The sequence below is a fragment of the Heteronotia binoei genome, chromosome 1, assembly GCF_032191835.1.
Source record: "Heteronotia binoei isolate CCM8104 ecotype False Entrance Well chromosome 1, APGP_CSIRO_Hbin_v1, whole genome shotgun sequence".
NCBI lineage: Eukaryota > Metazoa > Chordata > Lepidosauria > Squamata > Gekkonidae > Heteronotia > Heteronotia binoei.
In genome coordinates this window covers 165,699,168-165,724,644 of record NC_083223.1, presented here as the reverse complement: position 1 = coordinate 165,724,644, position 25,477 = coordinate 165,699,168, and the positions used below count along the sequence as shown (strand labels likewise).

General features: G+C 45.7%; 1 protein-coding gene across 1 annotated transcript in view; it reads right to left on the bottom strand.

Moving 5' to 3' along the window:
• Nucleotides 1-1,907: 1,907 nt before the first annotated feature.
• Nucleotides 1,908-25,477, bottom strand: part of LOC132574209 (cation channel sperm-associated auxiliary subunit epsilon-like) — a 59,901-nt gene continuing 36,331 nt past the window's right edge. Inside the window, exons 7-13 of the mRNA XM_060242535.1 lie at nt 21,753-21,828; nt 19,261-19,320; nt 18,312-18,317; nt 4,157-4,522; nt 2,836-2,915; nt 2,442-2,541; nt 1,908-1,937 (exon numbers count right to left, since the gene is read on the bottom strand). Of these exons, the coding sequence (XP_060098518.1) occupies nt 1,908-1,937; nt 2,442-2,541; nt 2,836-2,915; nt 4,157-4,522; nt 18,312-18,317; nt 19,261-19,320; nt 21,753-21,828 (718 nt within the window). The remainder of the gene's footprint in view (nt 1,938-2,441; nt 2,542-2,835; nt 2,916-4,156; nt 4,523-18,311; nt 18,318-19,260; nt 19,321-21,752; nt 21,829-25,477) is intronic.

The window sequence follows — 25,477 nt, the reverse complement described above, 5'->3', positions numbered from 1 at the left end:
GGCCCCTTGTCCCACTTTGGACACAAAGCTCAGAAGTCCCTTGGGCAACCCCCAATGCTTCATGCTGGCCATGGGCACCTTACTTTTGGCCCTCTTGTTTCTTTTCTGGGCACTTGACTGTGTCCTTTAGGGGCTGGGCCTGATCACTGCTCAAGTGCTCCTGCCCTTGCTCAGTCTTCCCCTGTACTGCCATCCTTTCCACCCCTATGGTTAGCTCTGCCAGGGCCCATCATCTCTTCTGGCCTTCTGCCCCAGCTGCTGCCTTGGTTGTGCATCTGGCTTGCTTTCCCAGTTCATTTCTCTTCCAGCACTTTGCCTGGACTCTCAGACTCAGCAGCTGCCTCCTGTGTTTTTAGCCCATCCTCCATCTTTCATCTTTCTCTGGCTGCCAGCTTTTAATTAGCTAATAAAGGTTTAAATTAGTAGTAGGGGTCAATTTATTTGAAGATTTAGATTCTGTGATTAATGGGCCTGAAGTAGTTTATGAAAGTGTAATAGGTTAAGGAACACAGGCTAGGTGAACCAACTCGGTTCGATAGCACTGTGCAGGGGAGGCCATGACTGGGTCAGAGATTCTGGTCATTTGGGGGCAGGGGAGGTATGGTGGTGGGACTAGGTTTCAGAGATCAGGAAGAGGCCAGAGATATGGGAAAGCTCAGACCTCTTCCCTCCTATGTCCCATCCCACGGTATGCAAGTTGTGGGGCTAGGCAGATTCAGCTGGCTCCGACATTGGTGTTGATTAATGCCAGGTCTATCAATAATAAGACCTATACATGTGATTATTTCATGGAACAACAGATAGACCTGGCCCACTTAGCTTCTGAGATCTGACAAGATTTGGCTAACCTGGGCTATCCAGGTGAGGGCACTTACACCCTACTTATGACTATAAATCTAATAATGGTTAACTGAGCAGCTCTGATGTTTAATTGCTTAGGGAATAAAATTGTTTTCATACCTAGCTTCTGGGAGGAAAATGAAAGTTGTTACTCTAAGCTGCCCAGAATACGAAAAAGTAGCATTAGAGCAGGGGTGTCAAACATGTGGTCCGGGGGCCGAATCAGGCCCCCGGAGGGCTCCTGTCAGGCTCCCGAGCAATTGGCTGTCATCTGCTTCCTTCTCCCTCTCTTGCTTCCTTCTGCATTACAGCTTGCTTTGCCAAACTTGCTCAATTGCACAGGAGCTACAGAGCAAAGCCTCTATTTTCTCCATTGGCTGAGGCTCCTCCCTTGGGGAGGAAGCAGAGGAGGCAGATCTTGCTTTGCCAGGCTCTCTCAATCCACAACAGAGCTACTGAGCCAAGCCTCTCTTCCTTCTATTGGCTGAGGCTCCTCTCCCTCCTGGTCCCTTGGGGAAGGAAGGAAAGAGCCAGAGCTTCCTTTGCCCAGTTCCCAGGATCCCATGAGAGAAATACAAAGAAAGTACCTTTAAGAGCAATGAGTGCTAATGTTTTAAGTGTGTTTTATTTTAAGGTTTTGGTTTTTGTTAAAAAAAAATATTTCTTTTATCAAATTTATATCCCACCCTTCCCTTAATTGTGTTTGCCTTTGTCCTTTATAAAGTTTACATCTCTGCTACCTAATCTTAAATAGGAACACACATGGCCTGGCCTGACATGGCTTGGCCCAACCAGGTCTCACTTATGTCAGATCCGGCCCTCATAATAAATGAGTTTGACTCCCCTGCATTAGAGGGTTGGATCCAAAGGTGCTGTCCTGCTGAAGTAGTGCTAGTGGAGCAGCACTACTGTTGGAAGAAGAATGGGAAAATATTTGCTGATTCCTCCCTTTCACTACAAATTCTGCTTTATCCTCTGTGCTTTATGTAAGAATCTCCTGATTCCCCAGGAGCAGAATTTAGAAAAGCTTGCAACCTGGAGGAGGTGATAGGAAAATCCCTTTCTGATCACTTCTCCACTTGTACTGTGGATCCAAACTAAAAAGTTGGCAAAATAGACAAGGAACGAAGGCAAGAAGAGGCTTAAAGAGACAAAAATTAAGATTGGGTGGGGCTGTATGCTGTGGGGGAAGCAAGAAAGACTGGGATTCTAGGCAGCCTGGCAAACGGACAGGTTTCTTAAGGAAATCATACAAAAATTAAGTGTAAGCTGCAACCAGTGGCCTGAAGAAGCCGTAAGAGTAGAAGAAAGGAAGGTCCAAAGATAAAAGTGGGACAGAGGCAAAAATCACAGTGGGACCTAGACACAGGGGAAATTAGCAAGTATTGGCAGGAAGAAAATGAACAAATGGAGGGAGAACTGGAGGACTAGAGACAGTGTTCTAGAAGCCAAAAGGGCACAGCTTTGATAGTGTTGATGACAAAACTGCTATTCCATCAAGAGCTATATAGAGATATATTTACTGTTTGTGTTAAAGGCTGATTCAGTTAACATCCATTTTACCAAATCCACATTAGAATTTTGTATAGATATTCAACTACCTGTGCCATCGTTGCATTGTAGAGAAAATCAGTCCTGCCATTAACCTCCAGCAGTACATATTCTGACTCAACAAACTGAACAAAAGTCCTGTTTTCATATCTGAAAATAACAGAAATATAGCACAATGACTATGTATAAAACAGTAAAAACATACGAAATATTTGCTAATGTTTTGATCCAGCCAACTACCACAGAGAGTGGGCCAGAATTTTTGCCACAAATGCTCACAGAACACACAAGACTAGCAGAGATAGTTAATCAAGGGTTCAACTTTACTGCAAATTCTATTCCTGTATATCTGATGGGGTCAGGAAGGGAACAGAAAAAGGGATTCTATTTATTTTCTAATAACATCTATTTCATAGAAGTCCACAACATTTCAACACTACTTACAAGGCAACAGTAGGACGAAATGGTTTTTCATAAAACCATTCTATTGGGCAACCATATAGTTTTTTATTGTAGCTTATTTCCTAGGGGGAAAGGATTATTTAGTAAAGGTTTTCTTTTATCATATTTTCATCAATAAATCACTGACATAAATGTATAATGCTTACCAGGTCTTTTTTCTTATTATTCCACAGATGCTTCCTAATGTGAGAAAAATAGGTGATATGATTGTAACTATGCAATTTTTGACAAGTTCTTGTCCTGCCACAGACATACAAATGGCCTGAATTTCACACTTTCAGAAAAGTATCCTAGGGCAAGTGTTTCTAATGCTGATGATACTCAACTGTATCTGTTGATGAGTGGCTAGCCAGATACCACCCTGGCAAATTTGGCTGAGGGATTAGGAGCCTTGCTGGAATGGTTAAAACAGAGTTGGGTACAACTGAATCCTTCTAACACAGAGGTTCTGTGGCTGGGTTGTGGGGATTCAGGTCTGGGGTGTCATCTTCCAGCTCTTGAAAAGCATCTAAGAAAATAATGTTGTTAGTCTACTAACCCATGCTTGAGAGGAGACCAATGGAGCATGACAACAGACTCTCAGGGTGCGGTCAGACGTCCAAAAAACCCCGCTACGGGCATGAGTTGAGCCCGCACGCATGTCGGATTTTACCCGGACGTTCACACGTCCGCATCTGTGAAGCGTGCTTAGCCCGTGCCCATCCCACGCTGATGCGTCTTGCTCGCGGATTAATTTGCTACCGCTTTTAATCCGGAACAAGACGCTTCCTGAGCGCTTCCTGAGCGCTCTAGAGCATCTGAACGGGCAATCGTTGCTGAGTCGCAACGGTGCTTCCCGCTTCCAGCTTCCCGCCACAAACAAAATGCATATCACTGCGCGATGGAAGGGAGGAACTCGAAAAAACTGCTGTATTCCTAAACTGAAGTGATTTTTCAAAGATAGATGTTAACAGCATTGACTAGGGATTTGAGCAGTTTAGAAAGGTATGTAGATTTTCCCGTATGTGAGGCGATCTTTTCTGAAAGTAGTGCAAACGGAGAAACACATCTGTGTGAATCGCCACGTTCTCTCGGAAAGCAACGCACAAAGCAGCATGGCAATGAGACCCACGGCATTTGATACCGTTTGCAGTGGAGGGGTTTCCGGCTATTTAAACCTTTTTTTTTTTTCCCCTGGCTGATCTATCGATATATCGATATATCCGTGTATCCTCGTAGCATAGCATTTGATACTGCGCACGCTAATGCCGTTTCCATTTCGGCTGCCATCACGATAGGATGATATAACGATATATCGTTATACCCAATCCGCCCGCCTGGCTGCAGAGCCCTCCCGTCGGACAGAGGCGCAAAGCAGGGAGGCCGGGAGGCGTCTGGGGGCGGGCGGGGGGAGGCCGGGCCTGGGGCTTCTGCTGCCCGCCCCGATGGAGAGCCGCGGTGGGGCGACACCGCCGCCGGCTAGCGGCCTGCTGCTGTGACCGGGGCCCGCCCGCGCAGTCGGTGTGGCCATGGCGGCGGCTATCGCCAGCTCGCTGATCCGGCAGAAGCGGCAGGCGCGCGAGTCCAACAGCGAGCGCGTCTCGGCCTCCAAGCGCCGCACCAGCCCCAGCAAAGACGGCCGCTCCCTCTGCGAGAGACACGTCTTGGGCGTCTTCAGCAAGGTCCGCTTCTGCAGCGGCCGCAAGAGGCACGTTCGGCCAGATCCGGCCAGAAGGACAGATCATGAAGGGGAACCGGGTGAAAAAGACCAAACCATCTTCACATTTTGTACCCAAACCCATAGAAGTGTGCATGTACAGAGAGCCGTCACTGCATGAAATCGGAGAGAAGCAAGGACGCTCCAGGAAAAGCTCGGGGACGCCCACCATGAATGGAGGCAAAGTCGTCAACCAGGACTCCACATAGCTGAGAGGAGAGCCGGCACCCGCCCTGCATTCGAATTCTCCCCAGCCCGCCCGCCCGCCAGCCCACCCGGGGAACCCTCACGGAGACAGCAGTCAGAAACCGCCCACGGCAGGAGCCTCTAGCAGCAGCTGAGATTCTGAACTCAATCCTTCCCTTCGTGTAGGATGAGGAGATCTTGCCTGTTGCGACGTTTTAGAGTACAAACACGCATCCACAAAGCGAAGGGTGGGGGGGGGGGAACCGACCGCCTCTTTTCAATCGGGACTCCATTAACATTTAAAACAAAAAACAGCAAAACTGTTTGCTCTTGTGATGGGGGGGGGGAAACCGTTCATCTCTGCATAAATAATAATTATAACACTAAAGTAATAATTATATATCGATAGACCAGCCAGGGGGAAAAAAAGAAGGTTTAAATAGCCGGAAACCCCTCCACTGCAAACGCGCATGCGCTCAGCAGAAAGGAATTCCGAACCCTCCTGTTAGCGCCCAGCACTGCGCCTGCGCTAATGCGATTGCCGCCATCTGAAAAAAGTCCCGGTAGGGCGCTGTGTGATCGAGCAGGGACGGGATCAACACGGCATGGCATCAGAACTCCATGCTGTCTGATCGGGAAACAGGATGCGGCGGATTATCTGACATACGAAATACCGGCGCTTTAAAGATGGATTTAATGTAAGTGTGACCGCACCCTCAGTTTACTACTCTTTACAATTAAGAAATCTAATGGCAGACTCACCATCAAAGACACATCAGTCTCCAATCCTGACATAGAATCATAGAGTTGGAAGGGATCTCCAGGGTCATCTAGTTCAATCCCCTGCACAATGCAGGAAATTCACAAATACCTCCCCCTAAATTCAAGGATCAGCATTGCTGTCAGATGGCCTTCTAGCCTCTGTTTAAAAACCTCCAGGGAAGGAGAGCACACCATCTCCCAAGGAAGCCTGTTCCACTGAGGAACCACTTTGACTGTCAGGAAGTTCTTCCTAATGTTGAGCCAGAAACTCTTCTGATTTAATTTCAACCCGTTGGTTCTGTTCCTACCTTCTGGGACAACAGAAAACAATTCTGCATCATCCTCTATATGACAGCCCTTCAAGTACTTGAAGATGGTGAGATCACCTCTCAGCTGACTCCTCCCCAAGCTAAACATGCCCAGCTCCTTCAACCTTACCTTGCAGAACTTGGTCTCCAGCACCATCACCATCTTCGTCACCAGAGCTGGCGTGTGGAAGTCGGCAAACTAGGTGAGGGTCTGGGGTGCCAGCTCCCACAGGGGTGCAGGCGGGGGGTAGGCACCCCCTCCCCATCCCCGCTTGCGCCATCCATGAGCCTTTCTAGGCTCTGAGGGGTCAGATGAGCTCCCTGGATCCTTCAGAGCCGAGAAAGAACGTGGCTTCCCCTGCCCAGCTTGCTTTGAACTTGGAGCATGCTGGGCAGGGGAAGACGCGAGTGCTCTTTCTGGGCTTTCAGGGATCAGAGGAGTGCCCCCAATCCCTGGAAGTACAGAAAGAACCAGCCCCTGCCCAGCGTGCTCCGAACTCAAAGTACACTAAGCAAGGGAAGGCACAAGTGTTCTTTCTGGGCTTTTGAGGATCGGGAGAGCACCCCCGATCCCTGAAAGCCCAGGAAGAATGCGGCCTTCCCTGCCCAGCAGGCTCCAAACTTGGAGCATGCTGGGCAGGAGAAAATGCCCAGCAGCCCTGTCCCACTTTATAATGAGCTCAGCAAGGGCTGTGGGGGGGGGGGAGTGTTGTTTCTTCGCTCAGAGCAGTGCCCCCACAGCCCCTGCTGAGTTTGTTAGAAAGCGGGACAGGGCTGCTGGGCAGGCAGCACACCGGCACAATGACGTCACTTCTGGGTGATGTCATTGTGGCGTGTGTGCAATTTGTATGGAGGGGGACACCGGCACAGAGTTCTGCCTCAGATGGCAGAAACCCTAGCAACGGGACTGTTCGCCGCCCTCCTCTGGACCCGTTCCAGCTTGTCTATATCCTTCTTAAAATGTGGTGCCCAAAACTGAACACAATACTCCAGATGGGGTCTTACCAGAGCAGAGTAAAACAATACCATCACTTCATGTGACCTGTTCACTATAGTTCTGTTGATATAGCCCAAAATTGTATTTACCTTTTTAGCCACTGCATCACACTGTTGACTCATGATCAGCGTATGGTCCGCTAAGACCCCGAGATCCTTTTCAGACATACTACTGCCAAGACAAGTCTCCCTCATCTTATAACTATGCATTGGATTTTCCCTACCTAAATGCAGAACTTTACATTTATCCCTGTTAAAATTCATTTTATTGGTTTCAGCCCAGTTTTCCAGCCTGTTAAGATCATCCTTGTATCTTGTTTCTGTCTTCTATAGTGTTAGCAACCCGTCCCTATTTAGTATCATCTGCAAATTCCCTCTATTCCTTCATCCAAATCATTTATAAAGATGTTGAACAAAACAGGTGCCAGGGCAGATCCCTGAGGCACTCCACTTGTCACTCCTCTCCAAGAGGATGAGGAACCATTCACAAGAACTCTTTGAGTGCAATCTGTCAGCCAATTATAGATCCACCTAATGGTAACAGGATCCAAACCACATTTTACCAACTTGTCAACAAGGATAGTATGTGGAATCTTATCAAAAGCCTTACTGAAATCAAGATAAACAATGTCTACAGCATTCCCCTGATCCAGCAAGGTAGTCAGTTTCTCAAACAAAGAGATCAGGTTAGTCTGACATGACTTGTTCTTGAGAAACCCATGCTGGCTCTTAGTAAACACAGCTATCCTTTCTAAATGTTCCAGGACTGACTGTTTGCTACTTATAACCTTGTGATGCCCCTCCCCCAGTTGAACGCTAATAGGCGTAACCATATAACTAAGCTTATTATTATTTGAATCAGTTAAAAACATCTTTATTATTCTGTGTTCTAATATATTACCCATCCTCTATATGTAAGATACTGTTTCTGTTTCATTCTGTCTGAGGAAGTGTGCTTGGTACTCGAAAGCTCACACTTTGAATAAAACTTTGTTGGTCTTAAAGTTGCCACTGGTCTCCAATTTTATTCCAATGGATTAGAGTGTTACACATAATGAACAGGGGTCAGAGGTTACAACTGCAGTCTCATTGGTTGCAGATAAATAAAAGTGTAATTAAGTAGGATGAACAAAAACAAATTGGCTAGAATCTCTGAACTCTCTCATCTTCTTTTATGTGCAACACCTTGATCAATGTCTGTCCTTTACACAGAGAATATCACCTAAAAGCTTTATAACAGGATCCACACCAAGCATTTCTCTACCCCCTATAAAACCATGGAATGTGTTTTCTTAGCATCTGAAGAAGTGAGCTCTGGCTCACAAAAATTCATGCTGGAATAAATGTGCCACTAGAATTCTATTTTATTTCACTGTAACACTGTAAAAGGTACCCATCTGGAATTTGTATTTACAACATGAAAGGGAAAAAAAGACTAAATTTGCCAGGGACTTGATTTAGTGACAAATTATATTTAAAAGAATGAAAGATCAACCCTTGTAAGGAACATATATAGAGATTATAAACACTTATAAGAAAGTTATCTGCAGACTGTTGAATTCAATGGCATGTATTCAACTACCTAAATGTAAGAGTTTTCTTACATTCCTCATTAGGACTTGGGAGACCCAAGCCTGAATCCTTGCTCTGCCATGGAAGCTCGCTGGGTGACCCTGGGCTAGTCATAAACTCTCAGTCTAACCCACTTCACAGGGTAGTTGTAAGAATAAAATGGAGGGAAGGAGAATTGTATAAGGTGCTTTGGCTCTCCATTGGGAGAACACTAGGATATAAATGAAATAAATAAAAGATAATGCTAGCAGTCCCTCTTGTCATGTTTCCATAAGGAGGAATAGCCATGCTGGTAGGTAGACTGAAGGGAGGAATGACAAGGGGATGGAGCTGCTCTTATCACAGAAGAAAGAGAAGTGATCTCACCCCAAGGTGCTTCCTCACTCCAATCTGTCAACCCACAAAGCTATTCCTCTACATGCGTACTACAGCCCTGGCAATTATCTTTCCAAGGATTGGAAGCAGGCCTACAGAGGGAAGGGGGGTTAACATGGACTGGCCTGCTAAAAAATAAGGTAAGGAAAACATAAGAGAACAGTGATGGATAGGCCTCAGATTCAGCAGGAACTCACAGGAGCACAGCTCCTGAACCTTTCTAAGGGTTCCCTCTCCTCCTCCCCACCTACCTTGTCCATTGACTAGTAGGTGCAGCTGCATAACAATCCCTGGATTAAGAGACTGGGCAGCCAGCCAGCCAGCCAGCCACCAGGGGCTTTGCCATGCCCCCAGCAGCCCTCATTAATCCCTGGAGAAGCCCACACCACCCTTTCTCCTTATATGATTTTGGGTGGTGGGTGGCTTGCTGACTTTTTGACTGTGTGTGTGTGCGGGGGGGTGCCCAAGGAGAGCCCCAGGTGAATGAGACCTGCTTGGGCTGGCTGGATTTCTAGCTAGCCCAAGCAGGCCTCGCTCGCCCAGGACTCTCCTTTTTTCTGGTGGGTTGCTTTTGGCTGGTGGGGGGGCAGCATATGTTAATGAGTTATGCTAATGAGCTCCACCACCAGTTTTTTTTACAAAATGACCCCTGGTTGGAAAGGTGTGTGAGAACAGATAATAACTCAGGGAAACTTCACATATGCTGAGCGTGAATGGTTGGATGCAGGTCAGTGGCAAATTTCCATGGCTTTTAATGGAATTGATTGTACCTATTGACCCTGACTCAGATATATTCTCACAGAGTAGATCTGCCTCTATCTACTTATCAACAGGTCCCTGATTGAAGGAACCTCTCCCATGCCCCTTAAGGAGGCAGTGGTATGCCCTCTCCTCAAAAAACCATCTTCGGACCTGGCCGTATTGGCATACTACCGGCTGGTGTCAAACTTGCCCTTTCTGGGTAGAGTCATTGAGAGGGCAGTGGCAGTACAGTCACAGGGATTCTTGGATGACGCTTCCATTTTAGACCCATTTCAGTCTGGCTTCCAGCCAGGCCATGGGACGGAGACGATACTGGTCGCCCTCATGGATGATCTCTTGAGACATCTGGATCGGGACAGCTCGGCAGTGTTGTCGTTGTTAGATCTGTCGGCTGCATTTGACACAGTCGACCACCAGCTTCTGTCCCGCCACCTCACCGATGTGGAGATTCAGGGGTCTGCCCTTCAATGGCTTACCTCCTTTCCCCAAGGCCAGGGACAAAGGGTGGCTATAGGGGAGCAGTTGTCCCAGAGGCATCCCCTTGTATGTGGGGTCCCCTCAGGGGTAGTCCTCTCCCCAATGTGCCCCCTTGCCCAGATTGTCCGGAGATATGGACTGGGTTGTCACCAGTATGTGGATGACACCCAGCTCTATCTATTGTTGGGAGGCCAGTCCAGCTGTGCCCTGGAAGATCTGGACCTGACATTGCAAGCCATAGTGAAATGGTTCAGGCAGAGTCAACTAAAACTGAACCCAGAGAAGACAGAGGTCCTGTGCCTGAGTTGCAGTGGCCTGGGTAGGGAAATCCCCTTGCTGGCCTTTGATGGGATGCTGTTAGCGCCAGCGTCGAGGGTCAAGAGCTTGGGGGTGCTCCTGGAGCCTTTGCTGACAATGGAGGCCCAGGTAGCAGCCACTGCCAAATCCACATTCTACCATCTTAGGCGGATAAGGCAGTTGGTTCCATACCTGGAGCACGACGACTTGGCAACAGTGATCCATGCAACGGTCACCTTAAGAAAAGACTACTGTAATGCCCTCTACATGGGGCTGCCCTTGACTCAACTTTGGAGGCTGCAACTGGTGCAAAACGCAGCAGTCAGGTTGTTAATGGAGCTACCTGTACAGGAGCACATTCAACCTGTGCTGAAAGCGTTACATTGGTTGCCTGTGGCGTTCTGGATTCGCTTCAAGGTGCTAGTTATAACCTTTAAAGCCCTATATGGTCTGGGACCTGCCTACCTTCGGGACTGCCTTTCCCCATACGTACCCCAGAGAGCACTACATTCAGGGTCTCAAAATCTCATTAGGATCCCTGGATCAAAAGAAGCTCGACTGACCAGCACTAGAGCCTGAGCGTTCTCAGTAACAGCCCCCACTTTGTGGAATGCCCTCCCCGAAAACATCAGGGCCCTGCGGGACCTGCCACAGTTCCACAGGGCCTTTAAGACTGAACTTTTCAAACTCGCCTTTAATGATTAGGGGGAGGTGGCTAATACCTTCAGCATCGACAATCTCACTGAATTAATATAATGGAAATCAGAAGCTTGCCATGTCGGATTTTTAATATATATGGAAATGTTTTTATATATCTAATTTTAATGTTTGTAAATTGCTAACGTTTTTAAACTGTTGTTAGCCGCCCTGAGCCTGTCGGGGGAAGGCAGGATATAAATCTGATAAATAAATAAATATCTACCAAACAGATTATTACTTGGAAGTTCTGTTGGAGGAAGGAATGGCATATCTGGATTCACAGCCTATTAGAACATAGCTGACTGCTCTGATAACCTTCTTGGGGGTAAGTTTGAAGTTCACAAAGGAAGGAGAACACAGAAATATCAACTATGTACTCCACTTCCTACAGATTTATTTTATTTAAAGTATTTTATGCTGCCTTTCCACCTAAATAACGTCCCCAATATATTCTATGTATATTTGTCATATTTATAGTCTGTCTTTCTCAAGGACACTCAGAACAGATACACATATGATGCAGAATATCCATGAACACTGGAAAAGGAATCTATTTACCAATTTTATCTGCCCATTCTATAAAGTTCTTACCCAGCTACTTTGAAAGCAAAATCTTGATCCTTACAATCTGCAGGTCTGTAGATACAAAACAGAAAAGCATAATGATATAAAGACTTTTATGATTAGTACAAGTTTGGAAACAGCTACACCTGCTGAGCATTGATGAATGGGATTACAAAATATGGCACATTGTGTTAATGGATAAGATTACAGTATATTAGAAAATCTGTGAAGGGAAAAGTATTGTGTGGGAGACATAGGCAGATATGGTATTCACAGGGCTTTTTGTAGCAGGAACTCATTTGCATATTAGGCCACACACCCCTAATGTAGCCAATCCTTCAAGAGCTTACAGAGCTCTTAGTACAGGGTCTACTGTAAGTTCCAGGAGGATTGGCTACATCAGGATGTGTGGCCTAATATGCAAAGGAGTTCTTGCTACAAAAAAAAAAGCCCTGGGTATTCATTTATTTTGTATTGGAACAGAAACAAACCTAATGGGTAAAAGAGTACATTTTGAGGAATTTTTAAAATGTATAGCAAACAGCAGCAGGTGTAAAATTATGAATGCAAATTTACAAGTGGTAAATATTATAGATTGCAGGAATATGATTTTTTCTTGTTTTCTTAAAAATGAACTGAATATATAGTATATGATGTAAATATTCTATTTATATTTTATTCACTGTTGTATTATCTACTTTATTCTGGTTTTGATGTAAGCTGTCATATGCCCTGCTTGCAGGGTAGGGCAGCCAACAAATTGTATGAAAATAAAATGTTCTAAAAGCCAGTTTGGTGTAGTGGTTAAGTGTGTGGACTCTTATCTGGGAGAGCCAGGTTTGATTCCCCACTCCTCCACTTGCACCTGCTAGCATGGCCTTGGGTCAGCCTTATCTCTGGTAGGAGTTGTCCTTGAAAGGGCAGCTGCTGTGAGAGCCCTCTCCAGCCCCACCCACCTCACAGGGTGTCTGTTGTGGGGGAGGAAGGTAAAGGAGATTGTGAGCCGCTCTGAGACTCTTCGGAGTGGGGAGTGGGATATAAATCCAATATCTTCTTCATCTTCAACTTAAAATTTAAAGGACTACTAGACAATGAGATTTACTGAGTTCTTTAAAATGTGAGAGGAAACAGGATTCAATTTACCTGTAAGTGTTTTTCATTGAGTGGTCTTCTGTGTAGGCACACATTAGGACTGCATTTGCAGAAGCCAGACATGGAAAAGATTTCCAAAGCTTTCTAGCAGACTAGGAGTGCCCCTACTCCCATTAGCACTTTCCCATCAGAACAATCACATGACCAGGAGAAGAGATATTACTACCTCAGTTCTCCCTATGCCACTACCAGAGATTGCAAGAAATGAAGGTTCTAGAGAGTTCATAGAGGGAAGGATGTGTGCCTGCACAGAAGACCACTCAATGAACAACACTTACAGGTAGGTGCAACCCTGCTGTTGTCATTGTGATTTCCATGCAGTCCCACACTGGAAGACTAGTAAGTTCACTGAGTGAAGGGGGTAAGTTTGAAGTTCACAAAGGAAGAGACCATGGAGGACCACCTTCTCAATAGTTGTGTACTGTCCCTTATTGACATGCACCCAGAGCTGTTTTATAAAGGAGCAGGAACCTCTCTACAAGCATTCCAACCAAAATATATTCAGGAATGTGGCAAGGAAAACTAGAGATCTGACAGTGAGAGTTTTAAAGTGGCACTGAACATTGGAGCCTGAAAGACCAATGCAAAGCGGTATTGGGGTCCTAGCAGACCAAAACTCAAGAAAAATTTCATTCAACGCTGTGAGATATGCACCGATGTTTGGCTAACCCTAATCCCATACCCTCCTAATATACATAACACCTTTCACAAAGGTAAGAATTCTAAGGCTTTTTTAGCTGATACCACCAAGGATTTCACCTTGGAACTGAAAACAGTGGTCTGATATCTATCTATTTATTATTTATTTTCTATTTATAACCCACCCTTCCCTCAACAGACTCAGAGTGGGTACCAATAATCAATAAATATACAGAGTTAATTCATATAAAACAACATAGCATTCTTAAAATGGACTCAGATTCTACAGATGGCAATATCAAATTACATCCACTCTTCCCGTACATCTCCCAGCTGGTATAAAATAGATGACATAATCCCAAGGTAGCAGGTCAACTTGACAGAATGATTTCAGTAGGGTTGCTGCAGCAGGAAGGCCACAGATTGACAAAATGTCCATCACCTCAGTTGAACGCCTGGTGAAACTAGGCTTCCCAATCCCCAGGTCCCAGAGGGGGATCCTCCAGTTTTACAGGGTTTCCCCCCCGCCCCACCAACTGGCCGGCAGGGGAAGCCCCACCCCCACAGTCACCATGCAGCTCTAGATCTTGGGCAGGTTTAGAACCCTGCAAAGAGGTCCATTTCAAAATGTGTGTGTGCCTTTAAAGTTGAGCAGGAAGTACTTCATGGGAAGGGTCAGCAACACAGTCCCTCAGTTTGTTTTGCTTTCGTTTCAGAGCAACTGTGTGTGTGTGTGTGTGTGAGAGAGAGAGAGAGAGAGCAGTGTAGCCCCTGTTTTTTTCAGATGTCATGGAGGAATCAAACCCAGTAAGTGTATGTGTGTGTGTGCGTGAGAGAGAGAGAGAGAGGGTTGTCAATCCCCAGGTTTGGATGCCCTCCCCCCCACCGCTTTAGGATAACGCTAAAGCAGCAGGGGGGGAGGGAAATGTCTTCTGGGCAATTATTCCCTATGAAGAATGATTCCCATAGGGAATAATGGGAAATTGATCCACGGGTATCAGGGGCTCTAGGGGGGGCTGTGTTTTGAGGTAGAGGCACCAAATTTTCAGTATAGCATCTAGTGCCTCTCCCCAAAATACCCCCCAAGTTTCAAAATGATTAGATTAGGGAGTCCAATTCTATGAGCCCCAAAAGAAGATGCCCCCATCCTTCATCATTTCCTATGGAAGGAAGGCATTTAAAAAGGTGTGCTGTCTCTTTAAATGTGATGGCCAGAACTCCCTTTGGAGTTCAATGATGCTTGTCACACCCTTGCTCCTGGCTCCACCCCCAATGTTTCCTGGCTCCACCCCCAAAGTCCCCAGATATTTCTTGAATTGGACTTGGCAACCCTAGGTGGAACAGCTCTGTCTTAAAGGCCCTGTGGAAATGCAAGTCTTTGCAGGGCCCTAATCTCCAATGGGAGCTTGTTCCACCAGGTAGGGGGCAGGCAGAAAATGCCCTGGCTTGGGTTGAGGCTAAGTAGACTTCTTTTGGGCCAAGGATTACCAGCAAATGTTGATCCATGGAGCGTAAATCTCTCTGGGGGGTATACAGGAAGAGGCAATCCTGCAGATATGCTGGTCCCAGGCTTTTCAGGGTTCTGCAGGTCAAAACCAAAATCTCATCTGATCTGGTACTCAACTGGTAGCCAGTGCAGCTGGCAGAGCACTGGCTGCATGCGTGCCCATATAGGCACTGCAGCAAGCAGGCATACTGCCGCATTCTGCACCAGGTAGTTTCTGAGTCAGATTCAAGGGCAAACCCATGTATAGTGAACTGCAGTAATCCAATTTGGAAGTGACAGTTTGCATGGATCACTGTGGCTGGATCCCAGATGGAAAGGTAGGGAGCCAGCTGTTTTGTCTGCCATAGATAGTAAAAGGCAGATCTGGCTACCATGGTGACCTGGGCCTCCATGGAAAGTGAGGCATCCAGGATCACCCCAAGGCTCTGGACCTTCGGCACCAACAACAATAGTGCCCTGCCAATGGTTGGGAGCCTTATTCACATACCTATCCCACCTAGGGCCAGACACAGGACCTCCATCTTTGTTGAATTTAGTTTTAGCTGAGTCTTTAAAAGAAGCTCCTATCAGGCCACACCTTCAGGTTTCTCATCTCAGAATCAAGACAGCTGGGAAGTGGAGGAATGCCTTTATTCAGGCTGGCATACAGCCAAAGCCTTGTAGAAAACAGCCCTTGTGAAATCTAAGGCTACACCAACCCACACTTCCAGGCTTTCCAACTTGAACCAATGGCACCCAGGGAGGGGAAGGGATTCTTTTAGTCAGGTAGCATCTGTCAGACCATATCTCCAGGTTTCTGGCTCAGAACTGAGGGTAGCCAGGGAGAGGAAGAGATTCCTTCAGGCAGGCAGGATGCAGCCAAGTCTTTGAAGTGAGCCATTCTGAATCTGAGGCTGTATCAGGCAACACCTCCACATTTATCCTCTCAGCTGACACAGCCAAGGAGGGGCAAGGTGCCTTTATTTAGGCTGGCCTGCACAGCTAAAGCCTTTGAAAAACAGCCCATTTGAATCCAGCTGTATCAAATCATGCCTTCAGTTCTGTTGTGTGAATGCCTAGGCAGATAAGGCACAGAGAACAGGAATCAGCTCATTTTTTAAAGCTACAGTCAGACTCAGCACAAGCCTGAGAAGGCCACTTTTGAGCCCTAACAGTGAAGTGGAAGGCTTATTCCTCACTAGAATGACTAAAAACAACCACCACCACCTTTTAAGAGAAACAGTTTCAAGAACAGCCCCATAGCCAGAATTTTTTTTTGGGGGGGGGGCTGTGGGGCTTGGCTGCTTCTTGCAGTGGTCAGCCACCTGGCCCCAGCTCTCTCTCTTGCGTTCTCACTTGTGCATGCTCTCTGTCTTGCATGCTCTCTCTCTCTGTGACACTTTCACTGTTGCTGCCTCCTCTCGTTCTCCTGCTCTCTCTCCCCCCTGCTCTCTCTTTCTGTCGCAAAAGCCAGCGTGCGCTCTCCTTCTGGGGTCCCCATCAGGCACCCGCAGGCCCTGGGGCATGCATGGGTGTAGAAGGAAGTCAGGTGGGCGGGCTGGGGGAGAGTGGAAGGGGTCTGGTGGGAGGGCTGGGCCAAGCTCTCCCTGGCGACCGGCACTGGAGGTGAGCTACGCGGCAGCAGGAGCAACAGTGGCTGCTGCCACCACCTCAGTCCCACTTGCTCTCTCCGCCCACTCGCACCAGTCAGAGATGCGCTGCACCCCCAAGCTGGTGCAAGCAAGCAGGCAGGCGCCGGTGGCAGAGAAATGTAAATGGCTGCTGATCAGGGCCGGAGGGGTGGTTTTTTTTGGGGGGGGGGTGGAGAAATAGCTTGGGAATGGAGCCGTGGGGCTGCTGTTCCTTGTTCTGAGACTCCTCTACCTCTTTTGTCTGCCTGGGTCTGGTTGGGTGAAAGGGGTGGTGCTGCGTCTCTGCCTTGTTCTGTAGCCCAGTTGCTATGGACTGGTACTGGTCCGTGGCCCAGGGGTTGGGGACCCCTGCCCTATGGAAATTGGTCTCCATAGGGTATAATGGAATCACCAGCAGACTTTCCCTCCCACCCCCCACGTTCTGATAACCCTGAAGTGGGGAGAGGGTCTCCTCCTACCCCCAACTGGGGATTAGAAACCCTAATATGTGCCTTCAAACCTCAGCAGGTTTAGAAAAGGTTTGCAAATATTTGTGTTTCTGAATTTATGTGTGCCTTACAATCTCAGCAGGAAAGCTGCAGGGGAGCAGGGCAAATAGACAACACCTGGTTGCTCTCAGTCCCTCTGTTTGTTTGGAGGAAAACTCCACTCCCTAGGCTGTTATTTCATTTTCCTATTAGTCTGAAGAAGTTGGTTGAAATATAGGTGATAGTTATATTCAGCAACATGAGTAAATTGCCCCAATGAGATCATAAATGTGTGTGCTTGATAAATGTGTTTATATTGGCTGCTTTGTGGGAGTGTGTATGTTCACTTTCATTTAATGGAAGTTTAACTGCTGTGGGGGGGGGGAGGAAATGAAGACTGTATTCAGGGGAACTGCACTGCTGTATTTTTATTTATTTACTAGGAATAAGGTCTATTGTAAAGAAAAATACAATGGGCTCTAGAAAGAGGCTCTGGGTGAGTGCCCCCCTTGCTGTCTTCCTATCTACCCAAGTGAAGGCATTCACCCCCCCCCCCCCCCCGCTCAAGGGAAGCTGATTTCTACCATATGGAGAGCAGTTGTAATTCTGAGTGATCTCCAACTCTCACTTGGAGATCGGCAACAGTGGTTCCCCAGGACAAAATGGCTGGTTTGGAGAGTGGAATCTATAGAATTGTACCTGTTTGTGGCCCCATCCCTCCTCAAACCCACCCTCTCCAGGCTCCACCCCTCAAATTTCCAGGAATTTACCAACCTGGAGTTGGCAACTACTAAGTCACATTAGCTGTCATGGGGGGGGGGTGCTGCTGGACAGGAGCAAGCAGCCAGGATTAGTTAAGTCATGCCAGTCAGCTAGTCAATCTCCAGGTGAAGCCTGAAGATGTCGTGGGATCACAACTAAACACCAAACAACAGATCTCTCTCCCCATCCTGGAGAAAAGAACTGCTTTGCAGGGTGGACTGTATGCCATTCTTTTCACCTGATGACTCTCCATTTACTTGCGGAAGTTGGCTGCCTAGCAGCAGCCTCTGCCTAGGGCATGGCTGAGGGGAGGAGGGAGAGAGGGAGTGACAGGAAAGGCAGCAGTTATCCCTCTGAGGAACCATTCCCAGCAGGACCAGGCCTTGTGACTTAGTAGCATTATGGTGGGAGTGGCTCCCTGGCTATTTCTGTAGCCTTCATAGGTTGCATGTGCTGGGAGGCCATCTGTGTGGGCCATTGATGAAGTGGCAGAGGTCTGTTGCCAGCAACACTTTTTGTGAGGCTAGTTAACTGAGAGGACACAGAGACGAGTTTGAGATTTGTCTTGTCTCTTAGGTAAGACTTTTGGTGATTTGTTCAACATACCTGGGCCTGCAGTAGACGGGAGAAGGGGAATTAGCCAGTGGGAGGCCAGAGATGCTGAGTGAGCCATGATGGGCCAGTTATTTGTCAAGTGCATGGAATGCACCCATAAGCCAATGGGAGAGCTCTGTTTGGCCACCATCATAGCGGAATTATTATTATAGATTTTAGGGAATGAAAAAGTCTTCAAGTTCCACCCCCAAAGTGCCCAGATATTTTCTGAGATGGACCTGGCAACTCTAACTATTGTAATTTTTCTTCCATGTAACCCTTCCCTAATTTTGTAGTAAACTTTTCTCAGAAGCTAAACACATGTGTCTGTGATGCATTATTCCACTGTGCTTTATACACTCTGCTTAATTTCCAATAGTTTCGGAGGGATAGGGTCATAGGAAGGAGGGGCGCTCCTAAAGTGCTAGAAGCTTTTGGAATTCTTGTTTGCAGCTGGCCTGTGCAGATGCAGTTCCAATGTGGGACTGCACAGAAGCCACAACAATGAACATCCAATGTTAGACTGTAAAGCACCCAATGTTAGACTGTAAAGCAGTATTTTCCCAATAGTTTACTGAATGAATAAATAAATATGCATATGAGTTCTTGCTGGGCTTTTCCTGCAGAGAAAGCCCTGGTCCTAAATACATTCTAAATATATCATAATATGTGTATGTGTGTGTATATATATATATATATATATATATATATATTCTGGAATATATTCAACATTTATGAAGACACTGGACAGAAAAATCTGACTAATATTTCTGTTACATGATATTTTGTATGTTAAATAACTTCTACTTTACTTTGCTTTTCCTTGAGATTTTTGTAGACTTGTAACAGCCAATGACTAATTACAATAAATGAACTGAGAACTGAGATTAATATTTCTGTGACTCTAATACCTGGTTTTTATTACAAACTAAATAAAAGGATAAGAAAAAAAGACTGTTACAACTTGCTTTAAAACCAGCACACGTTTTTTTGGAGGGCAGCCAACATAAATATGAGATATCTGAAAAGAAACATGTAAACAGATCATTTTACAACGTTTTTTCTAAAAGCATAGTGTGATTAATTTCTATATGAGCCCACTTCCCTGCAATTGTACAAAACAGTAACAATTATTCAGAGTTCAAAGCTATAACACAGATTTACTTTAAAAACTCTACAGTTGAACAATCATTTTTGTATGCCTTATAAATATATGTAAACAAATAAAAAACATATTTACTGCTCTTCTACTGGAACTGAATACAATTGACAGATTGAGCTCATGTTTTTACAAGGGGCAATTTTCACTCCTAGAAAGCACTGCCTCAGTAAATGACACAGTTCAACTGCTAAGAGACAAACAGTTATGATGGCTGAACGTTCCTGACTAAATTATCTGCACTAGTACAAGAAATGTAGACCAGCACAACTCTACAGATATATCAGTATAATGTTATTTCAGTACAAACCCTCTGTGGGCAGCAATCTATAGTATAGCGCCTGAAAATGGGTGTTATTGTGGATATGAAAGGACAAGAATAGTTAGTATGCCAGGCTATTTCCACACAGAGACAATTTTCTGTGTAGCTCTTACTGCTGCAGCAAATGCAGAGGTATTTGCAGTAGCAACCAAATATCAGCATAAAAGTTTCCCCACATTTTCCTTGCCTTAGCATTCTATGGCTGCCATCTCCATCCACCCCTGAAGAGGTTTTTTTTTCATGAATAAAAGAAACAATATTAGCTATAGCGCTATAAAATGATATATTGCAATTGTGTACTCGTTCCAATATTTCATTTTTTAAGAATCTCACGCCCTTTGGGTTGCGGAAAACAGATATGCAGCTAGTAGGGATGCCTGGTCCAATTCAAGAAATATCTGGGGACTTTGGGGGTAGAGCCAGGAGATTTGGGGATGGAGCCAAGAGCAAGGTTGTAACAAGCATAATTGAACACCAAAGGGGGTTCTGGCCATCACATTTAAAAGGACCGTGCACCTTTTAAATGCCTTCTCGCCTTTGGAAATAATAAAGGATAGGGGCACCTTCTTTGGGGGCTCACAGAATTGGACCCCCTTGTCCAATGTTTTTGAAACTTGGAGGCTGTTTTGAGAAGAGGTACCAGATGCTATGCTGAAAATATGGTGCCTCTACCTCAAAATACAGGCCCCCCCTGAGCCCCAGATACCCATGGATCAATCCTCTATTATACCCTGTGGGAATTGGTCTCCATAGGGTATAATGGAATGCCCAGCAGACATTCCCCCCCTCACTTTCTGATAACCCTGAAGTGGGAAGAGGGCCTCCAACCCGGGGGATCCCTTGCCCCCACCTGGGGATTGGAGTAACTCTGCAGAAAGGATTGAGCTATTGCCATGTATAATGTTATAAAAGAAGCCACGTGTGAAACGGAGCCATATGTGCATCTCTGTTGCGTCAATGTGCCTTGCTGTCATAATGGTCTACACCAGTTACTTCTAGAGAAGAATTGAAGTGCTGGTCTCTGTCTTCACGGCTTGTCTTATCGCATTCTGGACCCTTCTCTACAAAAACAAGAACTTTCATCGTGAACTTTAACTTATGGGACTTGGATGTGATATCATTGCACCTTTGTAATAATTATTACACAAGGTTTCTATGTTTTGTATATGAATAGAAATTATTTATTCTTGAGGCTGGTTTATTGTGGATGCTTTAGTGCTTTCTACCTGCCCCACCTAGGGATTGGCAACAATGCTAGTAGCTAGCATCTCGCAACAAAAGGGCTTCAACCAAAAAGGCTACAGGACTTCTTTTAAAAAGCTGTAAAGAAGTACATTGCTGCAATCATAATTTTATAGTTCTATAAATTCTACTTATTCCTTTAAAAAATCCTGGGAATGCCCTTCACAGGCAGGGTTGGAAATGGCCACTAAATGGACTAAAGTAAGGAAAATGGCACTGAAGTGGGTGGAGCCTGAAAAGATGTACATCTTCCTACCATTTGGAGTCTGGAGGAATTTTGACTGAGATTTCTCCAAAAAGAACATATCAAACCAGGTTTAGGAAAGCTTGTTGTAAAGTGAGGGGGGGAGGAACAGAACCAGTATGAAGATAAAATGGTATCATGTTGCTGCACCTGAAAACAGCAGTGCAGAAGGGAACAAAGCACGAGCAAAATGTTTTTTTAGTCTAGGAATCTACCCAGGGAATTATGTCATATTGAGAGTCATATTGAGAATTACAATCTAACGCTTCCATCTGCTGTGTAACTCAAGGGTTGTTCTATGGAGTGGAAAGTTTGGGTCTTCACCCTGTTTTGCTGGCTTTCTGGTTGCTTACTGGCTTTCTGATTATCCAAAAGAGAAATAGCCTTTCTAGTCTGAGAAACTGTATGCCACAAGAAATGTGTTAGTCTTTGTTAATTTTGTATTACATCCCAGTATCATCATGCTAAAAACATGCTAAAATTTACCTTGGGGGAAGCAATACATTGTCGTCCAGTTGAAGAAGGTTGCACTTCAACTGTCATAATACCAGTTGACTTGCTCCTAAAGAAAAACACAGTATGATTGGATAAACAAGTGTCCAGTAGCACAGACAGCATGCAAGCTGGTTCCCTATTTGTCTGGATCAGACCTTGCCATGTGGATCCATGCAATGGTCACCTCCAGACTGGACTACTGCAATTCACTCTATTTAGGGCTACCCTTGAAAATGCTTTGGAAACTGCAGATGGTTCAGAATAGTCCATTTAACTTTGACCAGAGCAAGAGCCTTTTCAGCTCTGACACCAGCCTGGTGGAACACTCTTTGAAGTGAGATCAGGACCCTGTGGAATCTGCTTCAGTTCTGGAGGGCCTGTAAAATAGAGATGTAACACTGGGCCTTGGCTGAGGCAATGGATATCACATTTATTCTAGCCTCCCCTGCTCCACCCTCTGACCTGATATGCTCAACAACTATCAGGGGTGCTTGCCCACTGCCCTATTTAATCTTGGGCACCAGAAGCATGCTCCAAGGTTTATGGAGCATCTTGGTGTGTCTAATACATAACAATTTTTTAGAACTGTAAGACTTTTATTGTATGATCTGCATTTTAGTTGTTGTGAGCCACCCTGAGCCCTGTGTACAGGGAAGGGTGGGATAAAATCTAATAAATAGAGGTGGCTGTGTGGAGTTTGTGGCAAAAAGGATAAGGAGGGAAACGTGTGCCTTTAGGCTTCTGGTCACGGAGGCTGCCAGATGCTGCAGCTAACTACTCTCCTTTTGAGCGGCAATTGCTAGCACGCTACTGGGCTTTAGTAGAGACTGAGAGACACACTGGCCAAGAACCAGTAGTTATGAGGCCTAGTATACCTGTCATGCACTGGGTAAAAGATGAGTCAGCCAGTCCTCGTGTTGGCAGAGCACAGCAGTCCTCCATCGTCAAATGGAAGTGATATATCTCTGAGAGGGCTTGCCCTGGTCCACAAGGAGTGAGTGCTTTGCAGGAACAGGTGTTGGCTCTCACACCAGTGGGTGTAGAAATACTTGAGCGATCACCTGTTAAAGAGGCTCCCCCTTACACAGAAGTGGATTGTGAGGCTACCTGGTTTACAGATGGTTCAGCCAGGTATGGGGGGCAGAACGGGTGTGGCGTGCAGCTGCACTCAACCCCAAGCAAAAGCTCACACTAACTAGAGCTGGGAAAGGAATGTCCAGCCAGTATGCAGAGTTAATGGCTGTGTTAATGGATATAGAGCAAACTGTAGAACAGCAGGAAGATGCAGTGTATGTGTATACCGATTCTTGGGCTGTGTTTGAAGGATTGACAACTTGGTTTCCCAAATGAAAAAAAGAAAGTTTCACCATTCATAAGCGCCCATTGTGGGGACAGGAGCTATGGCAGTGTATTGATGATATACTATCATGTATATCTGTGTATGTAAGACATGTTGATGGGCATGCTTCTGGTACTCCTGAAGCATTGTATAACCAAGCTGTAGATCAATTGGCTCATGTGCGGGCCACTGAACCCACTCAGGTTCAGTCTGATGAATTGTTGATCCTTGCTTGATGAGCTCATGAAAAATCTGGACATTTGGGTACCAAGGCTACCAGGGAATGGGCACTGCAGCGAGGTATTCCTTGTTCAGTAGATGCAGCTAATACAGCAACTGCTGGATGTGAACTGTGTCCTTCTTTGAAGCAGGTTCCTCTTTCAAAGGTTCCTATGGGACAGCTTTATAGAGGCAAAGCACCGGGACAGATATGGCAAGCAGACTACATTGGTCCTCTACCACAGCATGGTAGATGGCAATACTTGCTGACAATGGTTGATACCTGCTCAGGCTACCTGTTGACTTACCCATGTGCCAGAGCCACCCAACAGAGTACCATCAAAGGTTTGGATCTTCTTATCAAAAGGTATGGAGTACCTCTAGCAATTCAAACAGATAATGCTAGTCACTTTCGAGGAATACAGGTACAGGACTGGGCTCGTGAATGGGACATCCAATGGGTATTTCACAATCCCCATCACCCATGGGCAGCAGGATTAATAGAAAGGATGAATGGATTATTGAAACTAAAAATACAGCAGTTAACTCTGGATCACTCCCTAAGAAAATGGGGACTGTTTGGGAAGAAGCAGAATTTGAATTGAATAATCGCCCCCTGGGAGCTGGCCAGACACCCCTCCAAAGGATGGCAGGTTTGAAAGTGCCCAACCCAGTGCCACACTTAAAAGTGTGGAAAACCCACTCATATGGTGTGTTGCCTATTTGGGCCACGCCTGATAGTGCAGGGGCAGATTTGGTGACATCAAAGGAGGTGACTATACCTGCAGGAGGACAGACAGTCATTCCTTTGGGGATTGGGGTCATAGTCCCTCCTGAAACTTATGATCGGATTGCCCCACAATCTGGACTAGCCCTCAAGGGTCTCCAGGTGTTAGGAGGGGTGGTGGATCATGACTATCAGGGAGAACTACGGGTAATTCTGCACAGTACCAGCCTGCATATTCTCAACTGCAAGGTAGGTCAACGTGTTGCCCAATTGATATGTAAAAAGTTACATATGCCTGATATACAAGAAGTAACAGGCCCAGGTCAACCTACTATAAGAGGAGATAGAGGGTTTGGATCCACGGATGTAGACTTTACCCCAGGGCAGAAGGTTTGGGTTGCGTACCCAAACAAACCCAACCAGGCAAGAGAAGTTATCAGCAAAGGCCCAGGAGCCACATATTGAGTTATGGTGACTAATGCTGCTTCCCCAATATGCTTAGATGTGGGAAAATTAAGGAAAAGAGAATGAAATGGTATTAATACTTATTTTTGTTCCCTTTCTCTCCAAGAATAAAGTGCCTTCAAGACCCTTCTTGAATGACTGCAGACTGTGAATGAGACAATGAGACGAAGCATGGTCGAAGGTTGTATGGTCACCAAGGGGTAGATTGTAGTGGAAATTAGATAAGTGGTGAGCCATACAGCCCTTCTCCATGAGTCAGCAGAATCCAGGACAGCAGGGGGTTAAATCCTACACAGCATTGTAAATGAAGAACACCTGGGATGGGAGAGCTGTGTAGATAAGAAGCAGACAACTATGGAGAGAGGGTGGTGACAGCTTCAGTGACGGATTCAGCGGCAGCTTTGGAAGACGGTGGCTTTGAATGGCAGAGGGAGAATAGCTTCAAGCACAGAAGACAGCGGTGGAGTGAAAAGGCCTCGCAAGGGAGAGGACAAACTTCTAAGCTGTGTGCAAGCTGTAGAAAAACCCTGCACTCCAGCCAGGTTTCCTGGACAGACTGCTAGCCTCGTGAAGTAGACTTTTCTTTCTTCTTATAAAGCTCACTGGGTGGATGAGGGATATTTTCACTGTTACTCTTTGTTAAAGCTGAATAAAGCTGCATTTCTTTGGCCACAATTTATTGCTTGTAGGAATCTCTAGAACCAAGGGTAATGCACAAATATATTCCCAAATATTTGATTTTACGTTCAAAGGAAAAAATCTGATTTTTGTTTCAAAAGTTCAATGTTATCTTTCATCATAATTTCTGTTAAAAATTTTGTTTTTTGATAATTTATTCTGAGACCAGCCATTTTGCCAAATCTTTCTAAGTTAACTTTTAGATAATCGATAGATTCCAAGGGTCTTTCCAGAATAAACACAAGGTCATATGCAAATGCACTTAATTTAAATTTTTCAGCTCTTATC